General features: G+C 39.4%; 1 protein-coding gene across 1 annotated transcript in view; it reads left to right on the plus strand.

Moving 5' to 3' along the window:
- The window catches only part of LOC128686326 (sodium-coupled monocarboxylate transporter 1-like), a 185,833-nt gene extending 180,320 nt beyond the window's left edge, over positions 1 to 5,513 (plus strand). The window contains exons 7-11 of the mRNA XM_070085893.1: positions 1,593 to 1,711; positions 1,835 to 1,992; positions 3,033 to 3,247; positions 3,987 to 4,081; positions 4,679 to 5,513. Of these exons, the coding sequence (XP_069941994.1) occupies positions 1,593 to 1,711; positions 1,835 to 1,992; positions 3,033 to 3,247; positions 3,987 to 4,081; positions 4,679 to 4,923 (832 nt within the window). The 3' untranslated portion in view covers positions 4,924 to 5,513. The remainder of the gene's footprint in view (positions 1 to 1,592; positions 1,712 to 1,834; positions 1,993 to 3,032; positions 3,248 to 3,986; positions 4,082 to 4,678) is intronic.
- Positions 5,514 to 19,871: the final 14,358 nt, after the last annotated feature.

A 19,871-nucleotide genomic window follows, 5' to 3' on the forward strand; every position in this document is an offset into this window, starting at 1 on the left:
TGGAGGGATTTGGATGTGCTTCTAGTATGTTATAGATTGACAGTGTCTATCATAATTATATTTTTATGAATTGTTGAAAGTGTCTAGTCATTATTCCAACTTACGAGGATTTGGAAATCTGCTCCCAAGTCTGGAACTACACACTTACACTCTGCCCTTGGGAAGGAGTTAGGGCTCTCTGATTGGTTACTTGAGGGTATTATATATGTGTGTGTGTAGGTATTCTTTGATTATGAAAAAAAATGACAGAAATGGCCACAATCTACTGTTTTCCTAATGTGGCTCCAAAATATACATGTATTACGTTCTTTCCGATGTGTAGCTTCTCTGCTTTTCAAATTGCCACTCTTGTCTCTCTAATTTTACCCATGGACTTTTTTATTTCTTGCTCACCTGCTTTTTCAGTTTTCCTTCTTCATTCACGTTCTGTGCTCTTTCCATATTTTATCCTTTTTTTTTTTTAGCTTTTCTGTAACTTTGGTTATGCCATGGGCTCTGTGTTACCCGTCATTTGGCAGGTATGAATTTTTATATATTTTCAAAACGTTTTTCATTCAGACATCCCATCAAATTTTTTTTGTATTTGATAGTCATCAGACTTTTTCATCAAGCTCGCTTTCCCTTTGTACTAAGTAAAGGAAGTTTATTCCATTCATGATTTTTTTTTAAGTCTTTCTACCTCTTTTTCAGTCTCTTCCCTTTCAATTATATTAATTTTCCAAACTCAGCATAATGTCAGCTCAAAGAATAATTCATAATTTACTATTATATGTGAATCGTTTAGCTAGAGTATCTCGTCCAGTCAGGCGGAGTGATCATCTCTAGTTTTATTGTTGTAAACATTTACATTATGACTGATGAAGTTTGCCATAACTGCATATAGTTGTACTCTTCATGTCTCTTGATCTTCAAAAGATTTTTGGTTGTCCTGTTGTCTGCATCCTAGTGTCTTAACTTCCTCCTGTTGGATGATGGGTTATACATTATTGTTACTATTATGCTGGATTTCCCAGTTATTAATTGAAATTTTCACTTATGTTTTTCCCGTCCGTCAGATCTCCAGTGGATCCTGATCAACGGTACTACTTTTTATTTTCCTATAATCTCTCTTCAAATGTTTTATAATCTTCGAGGAATAGTTTAGTAGAAGTTTCATACGTGATTTTTTCTTTATAATTGTTATTATACACAACCTGCACAAAGGAGACTGAAACTTGTGATGCCATTTCAGTTCAAGTCAGACCGAAATGTAGTCATAAGCTTCAGTCTCCTTTGTGAGGGTTGTGTATTATTCCAGTCACGGTAATGTGCCTTTTTATTCTTTCTAATTGTCATTATGTCTGATTATATTCTGCTACTCTTCGCTACTTTACTGCTCTTGTTTATGATGCTATCTGCATTTGCGTATAATACTCGTATACTCTTGTCTCCATTTTTTTTTTTGTTTTACTACTGTTTTGGGTTAGTTACTCTTTGTTGCTATGCATTTCATCCCATTGGTTGTGTTATTGTGAATGTGTCTTAACACTATTCTAATAAGAGATCCGAAACAATTTTACACATTCTTATACACAGCCTGTTTGCCCAAACAGTTCAGTGTCAACTCAGCTCAACTCAATGACAGCACTTTTGTGGGAGGATTTCCTGAAAGTTATGCCAGTCTTCAAAAACTGGAGTGAGGTCAAAATCGGTGGACTTCAGAAGGTGCTAGGTAGGTAATCTGATTTTTTACCTCATTTCACATTTGTCTTTACATAATTTTCTTGCTTCCAAAGACTTGCCAACTACTTATATCTAGTTTATTGTCAAGTTTAATGTTATTATTTCTTAACAGTGTTCGCTGCTGGTGTGCTGGGCATCATCTTGGGTCTGGCAGTATCGCAGCTTGGCAGGTCATTCCTGAGGGCACTCTTTGCTATTAATGGAGCCCTCTCTGGCCCTCTCATTGGCCTCTTCCTCACGGCTGTCTACCTTCCATGGGTTAATGCTAAGGTAAGTTAATCATATATTTTCAAAATCAATAAGGCTTGTGGAAAATTAAATTTACCTGGATGTAACTCATAAGATACATACCAGTAAATGGTAACAAGATAATTATTCTTTATCAAGGTTACAGAGACAAGTAGGAATTTTAGGACACCTAGGTCGCAAAAAATGTCCCCCTTCGATACCAACCATAATCTATCTCTCCACAAGTCACTCTGGACCTATATTAATTTCAAATGAAATATACATCACCAGGAATTCTGGTAAAAACATTAATATAAATATGTGGACTGTATATTAAATTTAAAATGTGAATACATATACATTGAAGGAGAATTTATAATAATTAGACTCACCAATTAGTCTGGAGATTACGGTGTGTCATACCAACCTTCCTGCCTAAATTTATGAAGAAAATACTGGCCAGAATTTCAACACAAAATAGACAACTTAGCTGGGGTTCTAAAGCTGTCCTGTCCATCTGCTTAATGCTCACATTATGCAGGACTGAAAATCCAATGAATTCGGCTCCTATTTGAGAGGTTTTAAGCCCAATATAACCCCTAGAGCGACGAAAATTATTCACATTTCGCTAACGTGCTTGTACCACATTCAAAAACAATGGTGTCTCTTCCCCCTGCTCGTCAGCGCAGAGCTTCCCTGTCGGTTCACTTCTTTAAAATATACCTTAGAGCAATAGTAATGTATTAATTAGGTATATTTACATTATAAAAAATATACAGCATAATTTTTGGGAAATTACTTTCCACAAGGCTAATAATAGTTACATAAGAAATAAAATGAGCTCTTTTTCAAAGTTTTGGTCCCACAATAACATATTGGCGACTTAATTTATGAAAAAGATACTGGAAAAATGGAATTAAAGCTTTCTATTTGTATTTACTGTAAGAGAAATTAATCACATTCACAAATATTACTTAATCAGATTTGCTGTGTGTGTGTTAGTGCAGAAATGTTAATTTTCATAATCGCCGTGTACCATCATATGGAACACTGAAAGAATACAAATTATATAACCTTTCCAGGGAGCCTCCACCGGGTTTGTTGTGGCCATCATTCTCAACATCTGGATCGTCATTGGTCAGCTGACTCAACCCAAGGCGGAGTACCTGCCACTGTCCAGAGACGGATGTCCAAACATTAACACTATGACATCCACCCCGCTCAACCTAACCATCACCACCACTGTTGCTCCAAACACAACCTTGGTGTCACACTCAACACTGCCGGAGGAGGAAATGTACGTGTACACATTCTGCTGCTTGCAGCATCAGTAGTATATTTTTCAGTGACCTGATTACCCATAGTATTAGGCTGTATGGATATTTGTGGTAGATAGTAAGATTATATTGTTAATCCAGGAAGGAGAAAAATGTATGAAATGTAATACATAGAATTCTATGGCAGAACTCGTATTTTTTTTATTGTTTTTTAATTAGCACAAAAGTAAATTTACAAATTATTTCGTTCTTATAATTTCACTGTGTCCTCGTTGAGACAAATTCTTATTTGTGATTTTACAAAAGGCAGAAGAGGGTAATGGCAGGAGACAAAAAAAAAAAAAGTGGCGAGAATGAGTACATAAACGTCAATAAGAAGCACATAAATGGCAAGAAGTGAGAAAATATTTATAAGGAAAAAATTTCGTACAGGAAGTGAGGAGATAAACTTGACGAACAATAAGAAACTCAAGTATGAGACATAGCAGAGAATGAATCATTGAAGGATAAGTATAAGGATAATGGTCAAATAAATAAATAAATGTAACTCAGGAAGGATTATAACAGCAAAGAGATGAAAATGGGAGAAAAATGTTTATTAAATCAGGGTAATATTGGGAAGTCCAGTGAACTTAGTCATGAGAAACTCACAGAGGGGGTTTCATTTTCGAATATATTAACTAGCACAAGAAATAATTTTGGACAGTCCTTCATTATGAGTTTCATTTGTTTTAACAGTTATGTTTCCTTGTGCTGCAGGATCCATCCTCTGTATGGTCTCTCTTACTGCCTCAACTCTCTGTGGGGGACACTCTTCTGTATAGTGGTGGCTGTCATTGTCACCGCTATCACAGGTACGTGACAGGAATCACCTGTACTCTGATTTTTTACAACTTCAAACAACCTTGGCAACAGACATTGTAAACTGGAGCTATAATTGTGAAAGTCTTCCCAGATCTTAAATCACCTTTATACTCGCTGAACAGGCTAATCTCTTCTTATAAATTAAATAACTTTTATTCGCTCTAGACCATCTTCCCAGACTATATACCAATTTCATGAACTATTGGCAGTCTTCTTATTCCATAAGAAATTTTCATGTGCCCAAGATGGTTTTCATATACTAAGTTATAAATTACCTTCTTACTTTTTAGACAGTGTGCCCAGAAGTAAACTATATCCAAACTCCCTCAATTGAAATATTTATAATAATAATAATAATAATAATAACCCTGAAAGCTATAGCATAGGAATCTTTATTCATTGGTAAAATGAAATTCGTTACTTAAATCCGGACAGACTCAACCCTAACAATAGTCAGATTCAACATGTTAATGATATATAATAATGATAACACTATAAAAAAAATTGCTTCAAAATAAAGATAATTTTTAAGGAATTTTTTTAAAAGACAGCATTTGTTTTACCTGGCATTCATGTACTCTCCGCAGGCAGTAATTCACCTGATGACGTAGAAGAGAATCTGGTCTCCCCTCAGTCGTGGACTTTGTTCCAGAAATCACTTATTATCCAAGGCAAAGAATTTTTCTTCAAAACTATTCTTCGTAGGCCTTCCTCTGTCAGAGACGAAAGTGAACGGAAGGCAGAAGACATCGAAGTTAAGGATCCTCTGCACAGTTCTTTAGAATCAAAGGAACACCTTGATAATGATATCATTAGCAGAGGAGCCGTTTGAAATTATGTTCCTAGATCTTAAAAGGTTGTCTGAATGCCTCTTATTATTTACTGATACTATTTAATAATGAATTTAAGGTGCTGCCTAAAAATTGCATTTGCATTCAAGGGCCATTGATTGTACCTGTCTCTCTAAATTATTGTTTAGAGATTATACTAATTTGATAAAGCTCTCTGAGATAATGTTATATAGACGGTTTTCCGTTGGGAAGGGGGATAAGAGTTGCCAGTGGAAAGATTGTTTTGAGATAAAAAAAAAATGCTACAAGTACCTGTAGCTTACCCTAGTGAGAGAATGTTAACGTGATCACATACACCAGCACATGGCTGTTGTTGTGTTTGAAGGTAAGCAACCTCTTGATACATTTTGTTGGGACGCACTGGAAAATAGTCTTTCACTTAGCGTTTTAATGTACTGAAGAGTTTAGAATGAATACAAGAATCATGTATAGTTTTAAAATACAATTTTTCTTTCTCTAGTAATATATATATATATTCGGCTGTCTCTCACCGAGGCAGGGTGACCCCAAAAGAAAGAAAATCCCCAAAAAGAAGTTATTTTCATCATCCTTCAACACTTTCATCTCACTCACACATTATCACTATTTTTGCAAAGGTGCCCAGAATACAACAGTTTAGAAGCATATCCGTATGAAGATACACACTATATCCCTCCAAACTGCCAATATCCCAAACTCCTCCTTTAAAGTGCAGGCATTGTACTTCCCATTTCCAGGACTCAAGTCTGGCTATATAAAAATAACCGGTTTCCCTGAATCCCTTCACTAAATATTACCCTGCTCACACTCCAACAGCTCGTCAGATCCCAAATACCATTCGTCTCCATTCACTCCTATCGAACACGCTCACGCACGCTTGCTGGAAGTCCAAGCCCCTCGCCCACAAAACCTCCTTTACCCCCTCTCTCCAACCTGCTCGAGGACGACCCCTACCCCGCCTTCCTTCCCCTACAGATTATATATATATATATATATATATATATATATATATATATATATATATATATATATATATATATATATATATATATATATATATATATATATATATGGTGGTTGGGGATTTCAATGCTAAAGTGGGTAAAAATGTTATGGAGGGAGTAGTAGGTAAATTTGGGGTGCCAGGGGTAAATGTAAATGGGGAGCCTTTAATTGAGCTATGTGTAGAAAGAAATTTGGTAATAAGTAATACATATTTTATGAAAAAGAGGATCAAAAAATATACAAGGTATGATGTAGCACATAATGAAAGTAGTTTGTTAGATTATGTATTGGTGGATAAAAGGTTGATGGGTAGGCTCCAGGATGTACATGTTTATAGAGGGGCAACTGATATATCAGATCATTATTTAGTTGTAGCTACAGTTAGAGTAAGAGGTAGATGGTAAAAGAGGAAGGTGGCAACAACAAGTAATAGGGCGATGAATCTGTATAAACTAAGGGAGGAGGAAGTTCGGGCGAGATATAAGCGACTATTGGCAGAAAGGTGGGCTAGTGCAAAGATGAGTAGTGGGGGGGGTTGAAGAGGGTTGGAATAGTTTTAAAAATGCAGTATTAGAATGTGGGGCAGAAGTTTGTGGTTATAGGAGGGTGGGGACAGGAGGAAAGAGGAGTGATTGGTGGAATGATGAAGTAAAGGGTGTGATAAAAGAGAAAAAGGTAGCTTACGAGAGGTTTTTACAAAGCAGAAGTGTTATAAGAAGAGCAGAGTATATGGAGAGTAAAAGAAAGGTGAAGAGAGTGGTGAGAGAGTGCAAAAGGAGAGCAGATGAAAGAGTGGGAGAGGCACTGTCAAGAAATTTTAATGAAAATAAGAAAAAAATTTGGAGTGAGTTAAACAAGTTAAGAAAGCCTAGGGAAAGTATGGATTTGTCCGTTAAAAACAGAGTAGGGGAGTTAGTAGATGGGGAGATGGAGGTATTAGGTAGATGGCGAGAATATTTTGAGGAACTTTTAAATGTTGAGGAAGAAAGGGAGGCGGTAATTTCATGCACTGGCCAGGGAGGTATACCATCTTTTAGGAGTGAAGTAGAGCAGAATGTAAGTGTGGTGGAGGTACGTGAGGCATTACGTAGAATGAAAGGGGGTAAAGCAGCTGGAACTGATGGGATCATGACAGAAATGTTAAAAGCAGAGGGGGATATAGTGTTGGAGTGGTTGGTACTTTTGTTTAATAAATGTATGAAAGAGGGGAAGGTACCTAGGGATTGGCGGAGAGCATGTATAGTCCCTTTATATAAAGGGAAAGGGGACAAAAGAGATTGTAAAAATTATAGAGGAATAAGTTTACTGAGTATACCAGGAAAAGTATACGGTAGGGTTATAATTGAAAGAATTAGAGGTAAGACAATGTAGAATTGCGGATGAGCAAGGAGGCTTCAGAGTGGGTAGGGGATGTGTAGATCAAGTGTTTACATTGAAGCATATATGTGAACAGTATTTAGATAAAGGTAGGGAAGTTTTTATTGCATTTATGGATTTAGAAAAGGCATATGATAGAGTGGATAGAGGAACAATGTGGCAGATGTTGCAAGTTTATGGAATAGGTGGTAAGTTACTAAATGCTGTAAAGAGCTTTTATGAGGATAGTGAGGCTCAGGTTAGGGTGTGTAGAAGAGAGGGAGAATACTTCCCGGTAAAAGTAGGTCTTAGACAGGGATGTGTAATGTCACCATGGTTGTTTAATATATTTATAGATGGGGTTGTAAAAGAAGTAAATGCTAGGGTGTTCGGGAGAGGGGTAGGATTAAATTATGGGGAATCAAATTCAAAATGGGAATTGACACAGTTACTTTTTGCTGATGATACTGTGCTTATGGGAGATTCTAAAGAAAAATTGCAAAGGTTAGTGGATGAGTTTGAGAATGTGTGTAAAGGTAGAAAGTTGAAAGTGAACATAGAAAAGAGTAAGGTGATGAGGGTATCAAATGATTTAGATAAAGAAAAATTGGATATCAAATTGGGGAGGAGGAGTATGGAAGAAGTGAATGTTTTCAGATACTTGGGAGTTGACGTGTCGGCGGATGGATTTATGAAGGATGAGGTTAATCATAGAATTGATGAGGGAAAAAAGGTGAGTGGTGCGTTGAGGTATATGTGGAGTCAAAAAACGTTATCTATGGAGGCAAAGAAGGGAATGTATGAAAGTATAGTAGTACCAACACTCTTATATGGATGTGAAGCTTGGGTGGTAAATGCAGCAGCGAGGAGACGGTTGGAGGCAGTGGAGATGTCCTGTCTAAGGGCAATGTGTGGTGTAAATATTATGCAGAAAATTCGGAGTGTGGAAATTAGGAGAAGGTGTGGAATTAATAAAAGCATTAGTCAGAGAGCAGAAGAGGGGTTGTTGAGGTGGTTTGGTCATTTAGAGAGAATGGATCAAAGTAGAATGACATGGAAAGCATATAAATCTATAGGGGAAGGAAAGAGGGGTAGGGGTCGTCCTCGAAAGGGTTGGAAAGAGGGGGTAAAGGAGGTTTTGTGGGCGAGGGGCTTGGACTTCCAGCAAGCGTGCATGAGCGTGTTAGATAGGAGTGAATGGAGACGAATGGTACTTGGGACCTGACGATCTGTTGGAGTGTGAGCAGGGTAATATTTAGTGAAGGGATTCAGGGAAACCGGTTATTTTCATATAGTCGGACTTGAGTCCTGGAAATGGGAAGCACAATGCCTGCACTTTAAAGGAGGGGTTTGGGATATTGGTAGTTTGGAGGGATATGTTGTGTATCTTTATACGTATATGCTTCTAAACTGTTGTATTCTGAGCACCTCTGCAAAAACAGTGATAATGTGTGAGTGAGGTGAAAGTGTTGAATGATGATGAAAGTATTTTCTTTTTGGGGATTTTCTTTCTCTTTTTGGGTCACCCTGCCTCGGTGGGAGACGACCGACTTGTTGAAATATATATATATATATATATATATATATATATATATATATATATATATATATATATATATATATATATATATATATATATATATCATATTTACGTATTTATATTTAGCTGCAATTATTTATTTTAGATAAAACTATTTTTGACTATTATATCTCATGTTTTCAGTAATGTTTTTGTTATTTAACAAAAGCTGTGCTGATAATGTAAAAGTAAAAGATTTTGTATAGTTACATTTTATAATCAAAAGCCAAAGGCTAGATCTACTTAAAAAAAATAGTATTGTCTTTGAATGTAAAAAAAAGGTATCATACCATCACTTACTTTTTATTTATAACACTTAGATAAACAATGCGATTTATTACAGTAAAAAATAAGGTCAATAAATGAGTTAGTAACATTCTCGTCCATCAGACGGTAAATTGTGTATCGCCCAGCTGGGTGTAAATGATGATAATCAAAATGACGTCGAATGATTATACTCGAAGGGAAGTTCAAAATGCCAATATTGTTTTAGTACAATAATATAAATTCTCGGTTACTAAAATACCTCTTGGAGAGAATTTTTATGAGGTTGTAAGCAGGTACATTTTATACGATTAAAGTGTCTGCTACCTGGAAATTTAGAAAAATTTACATTATGTTCTCCAACCAAGGGCTAACTACTCTAGAATACTGCACTGGGTAACTAAATTATATTTAGTTTTCCATCATTTTTATTTAGTTTACCATTATTTTATTTAGTTAACCATCAGTTTTATTTAGTTTAGCATCAGTTTTATGTAGTATACCAATAATTGTATATAGTATACCCTTAGGTTTATTTAGTATGATATTAATATTACATAATATGTGATAAATTTTATTTAGTATGCCATCAATTTTATTTAGTATATCATAAATTTGTACTTCAAAGATTACTTGTATAAAAAAAAGGCATAAATTCTAAGTCATTTTCTTTCATATTGTTGTAAAAAAATTTTTCGACATATATCATCGACACCATGCTTAACCCTTCTAGGGTAGGGTAGGTGCCTGAGCCCGAGCTTACAGCTCACAAGACTGTTATTCCCATTAGCTCCCTTGGCGCGGGGATAGCAGACCAGAGAGGCCTAGCTTGTGGCTAGGCCTGGGGACAGTTGGTCCCAAAGATGAGGAGGTACTTGTGCCTCCTCCCATGGGAGACTAAGGTCTCAGACACTCCCTAAAGAGGGAGCCAAGGCCGGGCCACCACTTGGAAAAGGCCCGGGCCGGAAGAATTCCGGCGAATCTTTAATAATAATAACAATTCGACATATATTATTTATGCTAGGTTTGGTTAGGTTCAATTATCACCTATTACAGATATTAACTAGTTACGTCATCCCCCAATGCCAAGAAATGCAATAATAATACACAGAGGCGACGACAACACTGGAGACACGACGAGAAAACAGGAACCACCAGACATACTTCCAATACACAGTCAAGTAATCACTTTTAAAGTTCCATGTTAACCCCACACACTCAGCCTTATCTACAGTGAAGTATTGACTCTACTTTGAAGATATTCGTCATTACAGAGTTTTAACTATTCATAAGAACTTAGTATTTACCGATTTCTTAACAAAAACAAGGTTTTCAAACCCATGTAAAAAAAAAAAAGCAGTTTATTGTATAAATTGTGATTCTGGGATGTATTAACCACATAAATACTTTTGTATAATTGTATGTGATAAAATGCATGCCTGTCCAATTTAACTCTGTGTTCTAGTAATAAATTCAACATCTTCAGAGGTTAGGTTAGGTTAGATTAGCCTATTTTCACACGCCAAAAAAAAAAAAATTAATCTAATCGTACCAAACCTAATTTATATACATGAATTAAACTTCACTATCCTCGTGAGTCACGTGACCGAATACTAACCGGTGATTGGCTTGGCTTGTCACGTGACAATATACTGACAGATGATTGGCCAGGCATGTTAAGAGAGACAGATTTTTACCAAATTCGTTCTAACTCATAAAATATTATATTAATATCTCCTAAAATAGAAGTTTGCAAAAGAAATAATTGTTTTTGCGCGAATCTACATACATTGCTTGTATGTTAAGAAATAAGTAAATGGCGGAGTCACCCGAGCGCCTCAACACAACACTAAGCTAGACCCAAGATAATTATGGCCGCTTAGCAGAAGCTAAGCCATGTTTCCCCATACCTCCGGGCACCAAGCTCGTTTTGAGAGTTATATCATCGAATCCTTCTACTTGCAGTGGACAACGAAAGAGATTTGAAATGCTTAAGAATTCGCAAATGGGGGAAATTACTTACAAACATTGTACGTCCACAGCAGGACTCGAACCTGCTAACTCTAACTGGCGGATTGGCTGACGGATTTTTTTTATAATCAAGACACGTCTAATATTTTATTATTACAGCATGCACATGTAAAAACAAGTCTTAATGAAATTTTTATAATGAAGCCAAAACATCACAATTGTTACTCTGCTGTTGTTATTACATATACACCACTGCATACTAGAGTATAGGAATTAATAATGCTGGTGAACTGGATGCTGAGGGAAAGGGCCAGGAGCTAAGACTTGGCCATCTCAACACAACAAGGCGAGAATGTCAACAGCATTTTTTCACGTACGTTCACACACAAACACTAAATACTTTTCTGGCATAACTTATGATACAAGAACCTTCAAAACTCTCTGCTCGTCACAACTGTAGGTTAGGTTAGGTAAGGTTCGCCAGGAAACAGGGCAAGTGTTTCCTGACGCGGGTCTTGGTCAGATGATGACCCGCCTTTGGAGCTTTTGGCCATCTGACCGAGGCCTTCCGCTGGCTTACCAGTCCACCCCTTTAAAAATTATGGTCATTTATGACCATTTACTATTGCCTCACAACTGTAACTATAGCAGCTACATTTCTACCATAAATATTATTTTTTTTTCTTCAAAGTGTTTCTAATATGGTCGCCATATTACTGTTACCTCTCTTACTCCAGTGATGGTAATGTCTGCCTAATTTAAAATCATCCCCAAAATTATGTTAACCTTTAAGACGTCTATATCTTCAGAAAATACTAATATGAATGGTGTTTCTTAACATTGTGAGGATACCAGTCATTCTCTCACTGCCTGAGGAAAACATTTATTTAAGAAGTGGTTCCTTTTGTGGTTCATATAAACGTGTGTGCAGACTCTCTCTGCTAAATATTATATCGTATTTACATTAGATCTTTTAAATAATGGAAAGCATATTAAATGTTGCCAGTCAGTAACACATTATGAAAAAAGTTTTTCCTGTCGTGTCCTTCAAAATTTCAGCACGAGGGAGGACACTGTCCTCGTGTGTTTTTAACATCATTAAGGTTTAACAAAGGGAGATACAAAAAAATTGCATGTGATTCAGTACCATTTCTTGTAAATATTTACATAAATAATTACAAGCACAACATTAGAACTAATTCAGTTTGAGGATAATTTAGTAAAGAATTGTGACTTCGAATATGAAGTTCTTATTTTATTCTCAGTCTGTTATATATATTTAATCAACGTCATTTACAGACACAAGAAACTCATAATTATTCAATATTAATCTCTAATTAGTAAATGTATTTTTAATATATTTTTATATCAATAGTACTTATTATTAAGCTCATTAATTTAAGATTTACTAGTCTTTTGAAGGAATCTCAGAATTGTTTTCAAAATGTTGTACTTACGAATATTGTACAGTCTTTGTATATTAAATACATATTAAATTGATATTATTTTATTCAACATTTTCCTGAAATATTTCACACCTAAAAAAGGACACATATTGATGTATATTACATAGGAGTCAGTATTGTGACTCATACAATGTACTATTTTCAATATTAAGTTAGAAAGTGTACATCAGCAGGTGCACACACTCAGCAGGAGGGAAGAATTGTACTTAAAATATGTTATCAGTAGCTATATAAACCTGCTTGATAAATATAAATAGCCTAATGTCGTATTATAACAACTCCACACTGTTTCCTTACTATTATTTACATGAAGTGTTTCCTTCAAAATTCTTGGAAAGGTAGGCTTTGAGCTTATTTTTGATAATAATAATAATTGGAAATGTAGGCTTTATTTTCTCTTCCACGTGATAATAATAATAATAATTGGAAATGTAGGCTTTATTTTCTCTTCCACGTGATAATAATAATAATAATTAGAAATGTAGGGTTTATTTTCTTTTCCACATCAGTTTGACAGGCTCAGAGCTGTTAACATACCTGAGGTCATATATACTATGTATAGGTATACCACAACTCCCTCCCCCCTCAAGGATGCCATTCACAACAGTCCATTAACTTTGCCCTAGTTAGGTCACACCAGCCTTGAATATTTAAAAACTATTGAAAGTGGCAAAATCACCGACAATATGTTAGGTAACGACTTGACTCTTAAAGCTCCTGGAGGGCGAAACGTTGCCATAATAAAACGTTACAGTAGTTGCACATGTCCTTTTTACCTAACAGAAGTGACATTCTCATTATAGACGATATAACCTTGGATGAAGGAAAAAAATAATCAAGTCGCAATAAAGTATCCCTTCAGGGATACCATTTTGATTATAATAATAATAATTCAGTGATACCAAATTACGTAGGGATGTTGACCTCTAAACCATATTGTTTCATATTAATCACTCGACATTGTGGGAATATATTGAGATCGAGAAATCCCACAGGGCCATTGTGACACAGTAGAGGCCTTTGAAATCCACGCCGACAAAAATATGCAGTGGAACATAACTCACGAAATCGTAATGACACGATTGCAAACAAACCATACCACGGTTGGGGTTAGAACCTGCGATCAGAGAGTGGCTAACACGATCGTCTGGAGTTTTGAGACTGGTCGCGGGTTCTAACCCCGCCCATGGTATGGTTTATATGCAGTGGAAGTCATAAGTCAGCACATTAATATTGATATGTTTACAATAATTTGATAGATTACAGGTTTTAGGTAGTGTCATGGGGGTTCGATAACGTGGATTGGGTAAGAACACTCACGTAGGCTGGTTAGTACGTATAATTATAACGGAAAGTATGGGAAAAAGCCGTGCCGTCCTGCCTCTCTGCTGTCTTAAGACTGACCCAACAGTGAAGCCTGCGCGCTTGCTCTCCCTCTGTGGGCACCTAGCTCCCTTGCAGTGCTCCCCTTCCTTTGTATTTGACTGGCTCGTCCTCCTTATTCCCCACTTCTACCACTACCACTACTACTACCTCTACTACTACTACTACTACTACTACTACTACTGATGAAATTATGACACATGTGCGGCGTCTGGGTGTCTTTGTTGTGGACGTTTCGCCATCCAGTGGCTGGCTGGATGGCGAAACGTCTACGATAGAGATGCCCGGGTGTTGCGCATGTGTCTTAATTTCATCTTGTCGGTATTATATACCATTCTTGTACTACTACTACTACTACTACCACCACCTCTTCCTGCCTATATATAGCCGTCCTGCTCCACTTCTGGTTAGTGTGACTTTGTAAATGGTCCAAGTCGGACCGAAACGTCGTCGTAAGCTTCTCTCTTTTATGTGTGGGTTATTTGTGCATCGTTCCAGTCACGGTATTGTGCCTTTTTTGTTACATTCTTATGTTCTTATGTTCTTATTTCTGTATTTAACCCCCAAGTCTCAAGGTCACAATACTGGGTGGGGAAATTCAGGGATAGTTAACTTACGGTTAATAAGCGTGCCCATGACCAGCGATCAAGTAATTTGTAATTGATATTTACCACCGTTTACAGTTTTACTCCTAAACGTGTTGTACAAACCACTTGTGAGCCTGGGACAAGGAGTCTTGGGGACGGTGTCAACAGTCCTAGCTAGAGAGAGAGCTTCTCACAAGGAGGCAGATATTACACATATTTTTACACATATTTTTATATTTCAACATATGAGGTAATAATAATATCTTTATTTACTATAAGTACATGGTATACATGCCTAGCTGACATCATTGACATATTATTACATAGAAAGCCCCTTGTTATGCAGAACATTTCGGGCAAATTAGGTCAGTTTTGTCCCAGGATGCGACCCACACCAGTCGACTAAGCCCCAGGTACCCATATTACTGATGGATGAACAGATACAGCAGGTGCGCCTCAGGAGATGTGCCTGGTGTTATACTCACCCCAATATCATTTTCCTTGAGTGAGGGTTGTAGTCTCTGTCCCCCCTAGACTGTAATCCGTCTGCGGTCATCTTTGCCCTTCCCCAATCTTCATGACTTTGCACTTAGTGGGGTTGAATTCCAGGAGCCAATTTCTGGTCCAGATCCCTTTGTAGTTCTGCCTGGTCCTCGTCCGACTGAATTCTTCTCATGAACTTCACATCATCTGCAAACAGGAACACTGGAATCTGTTCCTTCCGTCATGTCGTTCACGAATACCAGAAACAGCACCGCTCCTAGGACTGACCCCTGTGGAACCCCACTTGTCACAGGCGCCCACTCTGACACCTCGCCTCGTACCATGACTCGCTGCTGTCTTCGTGACAGGTATTCCCTGATTCATTGTAGTGCCTTTCCTGTTATACCTGCCTGGTCCTCCAGTTTTTGCACTAATCTTTTGTGTGGAACTGTGTCAAACGCCTTTTTACAGTCTTAGAAAATGCAATCTACCCACCCCTCTCTCTCTTGTTTTACTGCTGTTACCCCGTCATAGAACTCCAGTAGATTTGTGACAGGATTTCCCGTCCCTGAAACCATGTTGGCTGCTGTTGATGAGATCATTCCTTTCTAGGTGTTCCGCCACTCTTCTCCTGATAATCTCCATAACTTTGCATACTATACATGTGTGTGTGTTACACATGTATAGTATGCAAAGTTATGGAGATTATCAGGAGAAGAGTGGCGGAACACTTAGTTAGTTACCATTCTGTCCTAGGCACATGTTGATTAGACACTTGGCCTGTTGTATATAAGTGTGTGCGTGCGTGCGTGAGTGTGTGTTAGTGTGTGTGTGTACTCATCTATTTGTACTCACCTATTTTTGGTTGCAGGGGTCAAGTCATAGCTCCTGGCCCCGCCTCTTCGCTGACTGCTACTAGGTCCTCTCTCTCCCTGCCCCATGAGCTTTATCATACCTCGTCTTAAAACTATGTATGGTTCCCGCCTCCACTACGTCACTTTCTAGGCTATTCCACGGCCTGACTACTCTATGACTGAAGAAATACTCCCTAACATCCCTTTGATTCATCTGAGTCTTCAACTTCCAATTGTGACCTCTTGTGTCTATGTCCCTTCTCTGGAACATCCCGTCTTTGTCCACCTTGTCTATTCCGTGCAGTATTTTATATGTCGTTATCATGTCTCCCCTGGCCCTCCTGTCCTCCAGTGTCGTCAGGCCGATTTCCCTCAACCTTTCTTCGTAGGACAATCCCCTTAGCTCGGAACGCTATCCGTAGGTTTGCCAGACGCCCGTATGCTGCAGCAGTTATGTGATTGATGTGCGCCTCAGGAGATATGCTCGGTGTTATACTCACCCCCAGATCTTTTTCCTTGAGTGAGGTTTGGAGTCTTTGGCCATCTAAACTATATTGTGTCTGTGGTCTTCTTTGCCCTTCCCCAATCTTCATGACTTTGCATTTGGCAGGGTTAAATTCAAGGAGCCAGTTGCTGGACCAGGCTTGTAGCCTGTCCAGGTCTCTTTGTAGTCCTGCCTGATCCTCGTCCGATTTGATTCTTCTCATTAACTTCACATCATCTGCAAACAAGGACACTTCTGAGTCTTTCCCTTCCATTATGTCAGTCCGTTAGGACTGACCCCTGTGGAACCCCGCTTGTCACAGGCGCCCACTCTAACACCTCGTCACGTACCATGACTCGTTGTTGCCTCCCTGTCAGGTATTCTCTGATCCATTGCAGTGCCTTTCCTGTTATGTGTGCCTGATCCTCTAGTGTGTGTGTGTGTGTGTGTGTGTGTGTGTGTGTGTGTGTGTGTGTGTGTGTGTGTGTGTGTGTGTACTCACCTATTTGTACTCACCTATTTGTGGTTGCAGGGGTCGAGTCCTAGCTCCTGGCCCCGCCTCTTCACCGGTTGCTACTAGACCCTCTCTCTCCCCGCTCCATGAGCTTTATCAAACCTCGTCTTAAAACTGTGTATGGTTCCTGCCTCCACTACGTCATTTTCTAGGCTATTCCACTGCCTTACAACTCTATGACTGAAGAAATACTTCCTACTATCTCTCTGACTCATTTGTGTCTTCAACTTCCAATTGTGGCCTCTTGTTTCTGTGTCCCCTCCCTGGAACATCCTGTGTGTGTGTACTCACCTAGTTGTACTCACCTAGTTGAGGTTGCGGGGGTCGAGTCCGAGCTCCTGGCCCCGCCTCTTCACTGATCGCTACTAGGTCACTCTCCCTGAGCCGTGAGCTTTGTCGTACCTCTGCTTAAAGCTATGTATGGATCCTGCCTCCACTACATCGCTTCCCAAACTATTCCACTTACTGACTACTCTGTGGCTGAAGAAATACTTCCTAACATCCCTGTGATTCATCTGTGTCTTTAGCTTCCAACTGTGTCCCCTTGTTACTGTGTCCAATCTCTGGAACATCCTGTTTTTGTCCACCTTGTCAATTCCTCTCAGTATTTTGTATGTCGTTATCATGTCCCCCCTATCTCTCCTGTCCTCCAGTGTCGTCAGGTTGATTTCCCTTAACCTCTCCTCGTAGGACATACCTCTTAGCTCTGGGACTAGTCTTGTTGCAAACCTTTGCACTTTCTCTAGTTTCTTTACGTGCTTGGCTAGGTGTGGGTTCCAAACTGGTGCCGCATACTCCAATATGGGCCTAACGTATACGGTGTACAGGGTCCTGAACGATTCCTTATTAAGATGTCGGAATGCTGTTCTGAGGTTTGCTAGGCGCCCATATGCTGCAGCAGTTATTTGGTTGATGTGCGCTTCAGGAGATGTGCCTGGTGTTATACTCACCCCAAGATCTTTTTCCTTGAGTGAGGTTTGTAGTCTCTGACCCCCTAGACTGTACTCCGTCTGCGGCCTTCTTTGCCCTTCCCCAATCTTCATGACTTTGCACTTGGTGGGATTGAACTCCAGGAGCCAATTGCTGGACCAGTTCTGCAGCCTGTCCAGATCCCTTTGTAGTTCTGCCTGGTCTTCGATTGAGTGTATTCTTCTCATCAACTTCACGTCATCTGCAAACAGGGACACCTCAGAGTCTATTCCTTCCGTCATGTCGTTCACAAATACCAGAAACAGCACTGGTCCTAGGACTGACCCCTGCGGGACCCCGCTGGTCACAGGTGCCCACTCTGACACCTCGCCACGTACCATGACTCGCTGCTGTCTTCCTGACAAGTATTCCCTGATCCATTGTAGTGCCTTCCCTGTTATCCCTGCTTGGTCCTCCAGTTTTTGCACCAATCTCTTGTGTGGAACTGTGTCAAACGCCTTCTTGCAGTCCAAGAAAATGCAATCCACCCACCCCTCTCTCTCTTGTCTTACTGCTGTCACCATGTCATAGAACTCCAGTAGGTTTGTGACACAGGATTTCCCGTCCCTGAAACCATGCTGGCTGCTGTTGATGAGATCATTCCTTTCTAGGTGTTCCACCACTCTTCTCCTGATAATCTTCTCCATGATTTTGCATACTATACATGTCAGTGACACTGGTCTGTAGTTTAATGCTTCATGTCTGTCTCCTTTTTTAAAGATTGGGACTACATTTGCTGTCTTCCATGCCTCAGGCAATCTCCCTGTTTCGATAGATGTATTGAATATTGTTGTTAGGGGTACACATAGCGCCTCTGCTCCCTCTCTCAATACCCATGGGGAGATGTTATCTGGCCCCATTGCCTTTGAGGTATCTAGCTCACTCAGAAGCCTCTTCACTTCTTCCTCGGTTGTGTGCACTGTGTCCAGCACTTGGTGGTGTGCCCCACCTCTCCGTCTTTCTGGAGTCCCTTCTGTCTCCTCTGTGAACACTTCTTTGAATCTCTTGTTGAGTTCTTCACATACTTCCCGGTCATTTCCTGTTGTCTCTCCTCCTTCCTTCCTTAGCCTGATTACCTGGTCCTTGACTGTTGTTTTCCTCCTGATGTGGCTGTACAACAGTTTCGGGTCAGATTTGGCTTTCGCTGCTATGTCATTTTCATATTGTCTTTGGGCCTCCCTTCTTATCTGTGCATATTCATTTCTGGCTCTACGACTGTTCTCCTTATTCTCCTGGGTCCTTTGCCTTCTATATTTCTTCCATTCCCTAGCACACTTGGTTTTTGCCTCCCTGCACCTTTGGGTAAACCGTGGGCTCATCCTGGCTTTTTCATTACTCCTGTTACCCTTGGGTACAAACCTCTCCTCAGCCTCCTTGCATTTTATTGCTACATATTCCATCATCTCATTAACTGGTTTCCCTGCCAGTTCTCTGTCCCACTGAACCCCATTCAGGTAGTTCCTCATTCCTGTGTAGTCCCCTTTCTTGTAGTTTGGCTTCATTCGTCCTGGCCTTCCTGCTTCTCCCTCCACTTGTAGCTCTACTGTGTATTCGAAGCTTACAACCACATGGTCACTGGCCCCAAGGGGTCTTTCATATGTGATGTCCTCGATATCTGCACTACTGAAGGTGAATACTAAGTCCAGCCTTGCTGGTTCATCCTCTCCTCTCTCTCTTGTAGTGTCCCTTACGTGTTGGTACATGAAGTTCTCCAGTACCACCTCCATCATCTTAGCCCTCCAAGTATCTTGGCCCCCATGTGGGTCCAAGTTCTCCCAATCTATCTCCTTGTGGTTAAAGTCACCCATGATCAGGAGCTTTGCCCTGCATGCATGAGCTCTTCTGGCCACTCTAGCCAGTGTGTCAACCATCGCTCTATTGCTCTCGTCGTACTCTTGCCTTGGCCTCCTGCTGTTCTGTGGTGGGTTATACATCACTGCTATTACCACCTTGGGACCTCCAGAGTGAAGTGTTCCCACTATGTAATCACTTTCTTCTCCGCTATCTTCTCTCTCCAGCTCATCAAAATTCCAGC

This window comes from Cherax quadricarinatus, chromosome 17, assembly GCF_038502225.1.
Source record: "Cherax quadricarinatus isolate ZL_2023a chromosome 17, ASM3850222v1, whole genome shotgun sequence".
Lineage (NCBI taxonomy): Eukaryota > Metazoa > Arthropoda > Malacostraca > Decapoda > Parastacidae > Cherax > Cherax quadricarinatus.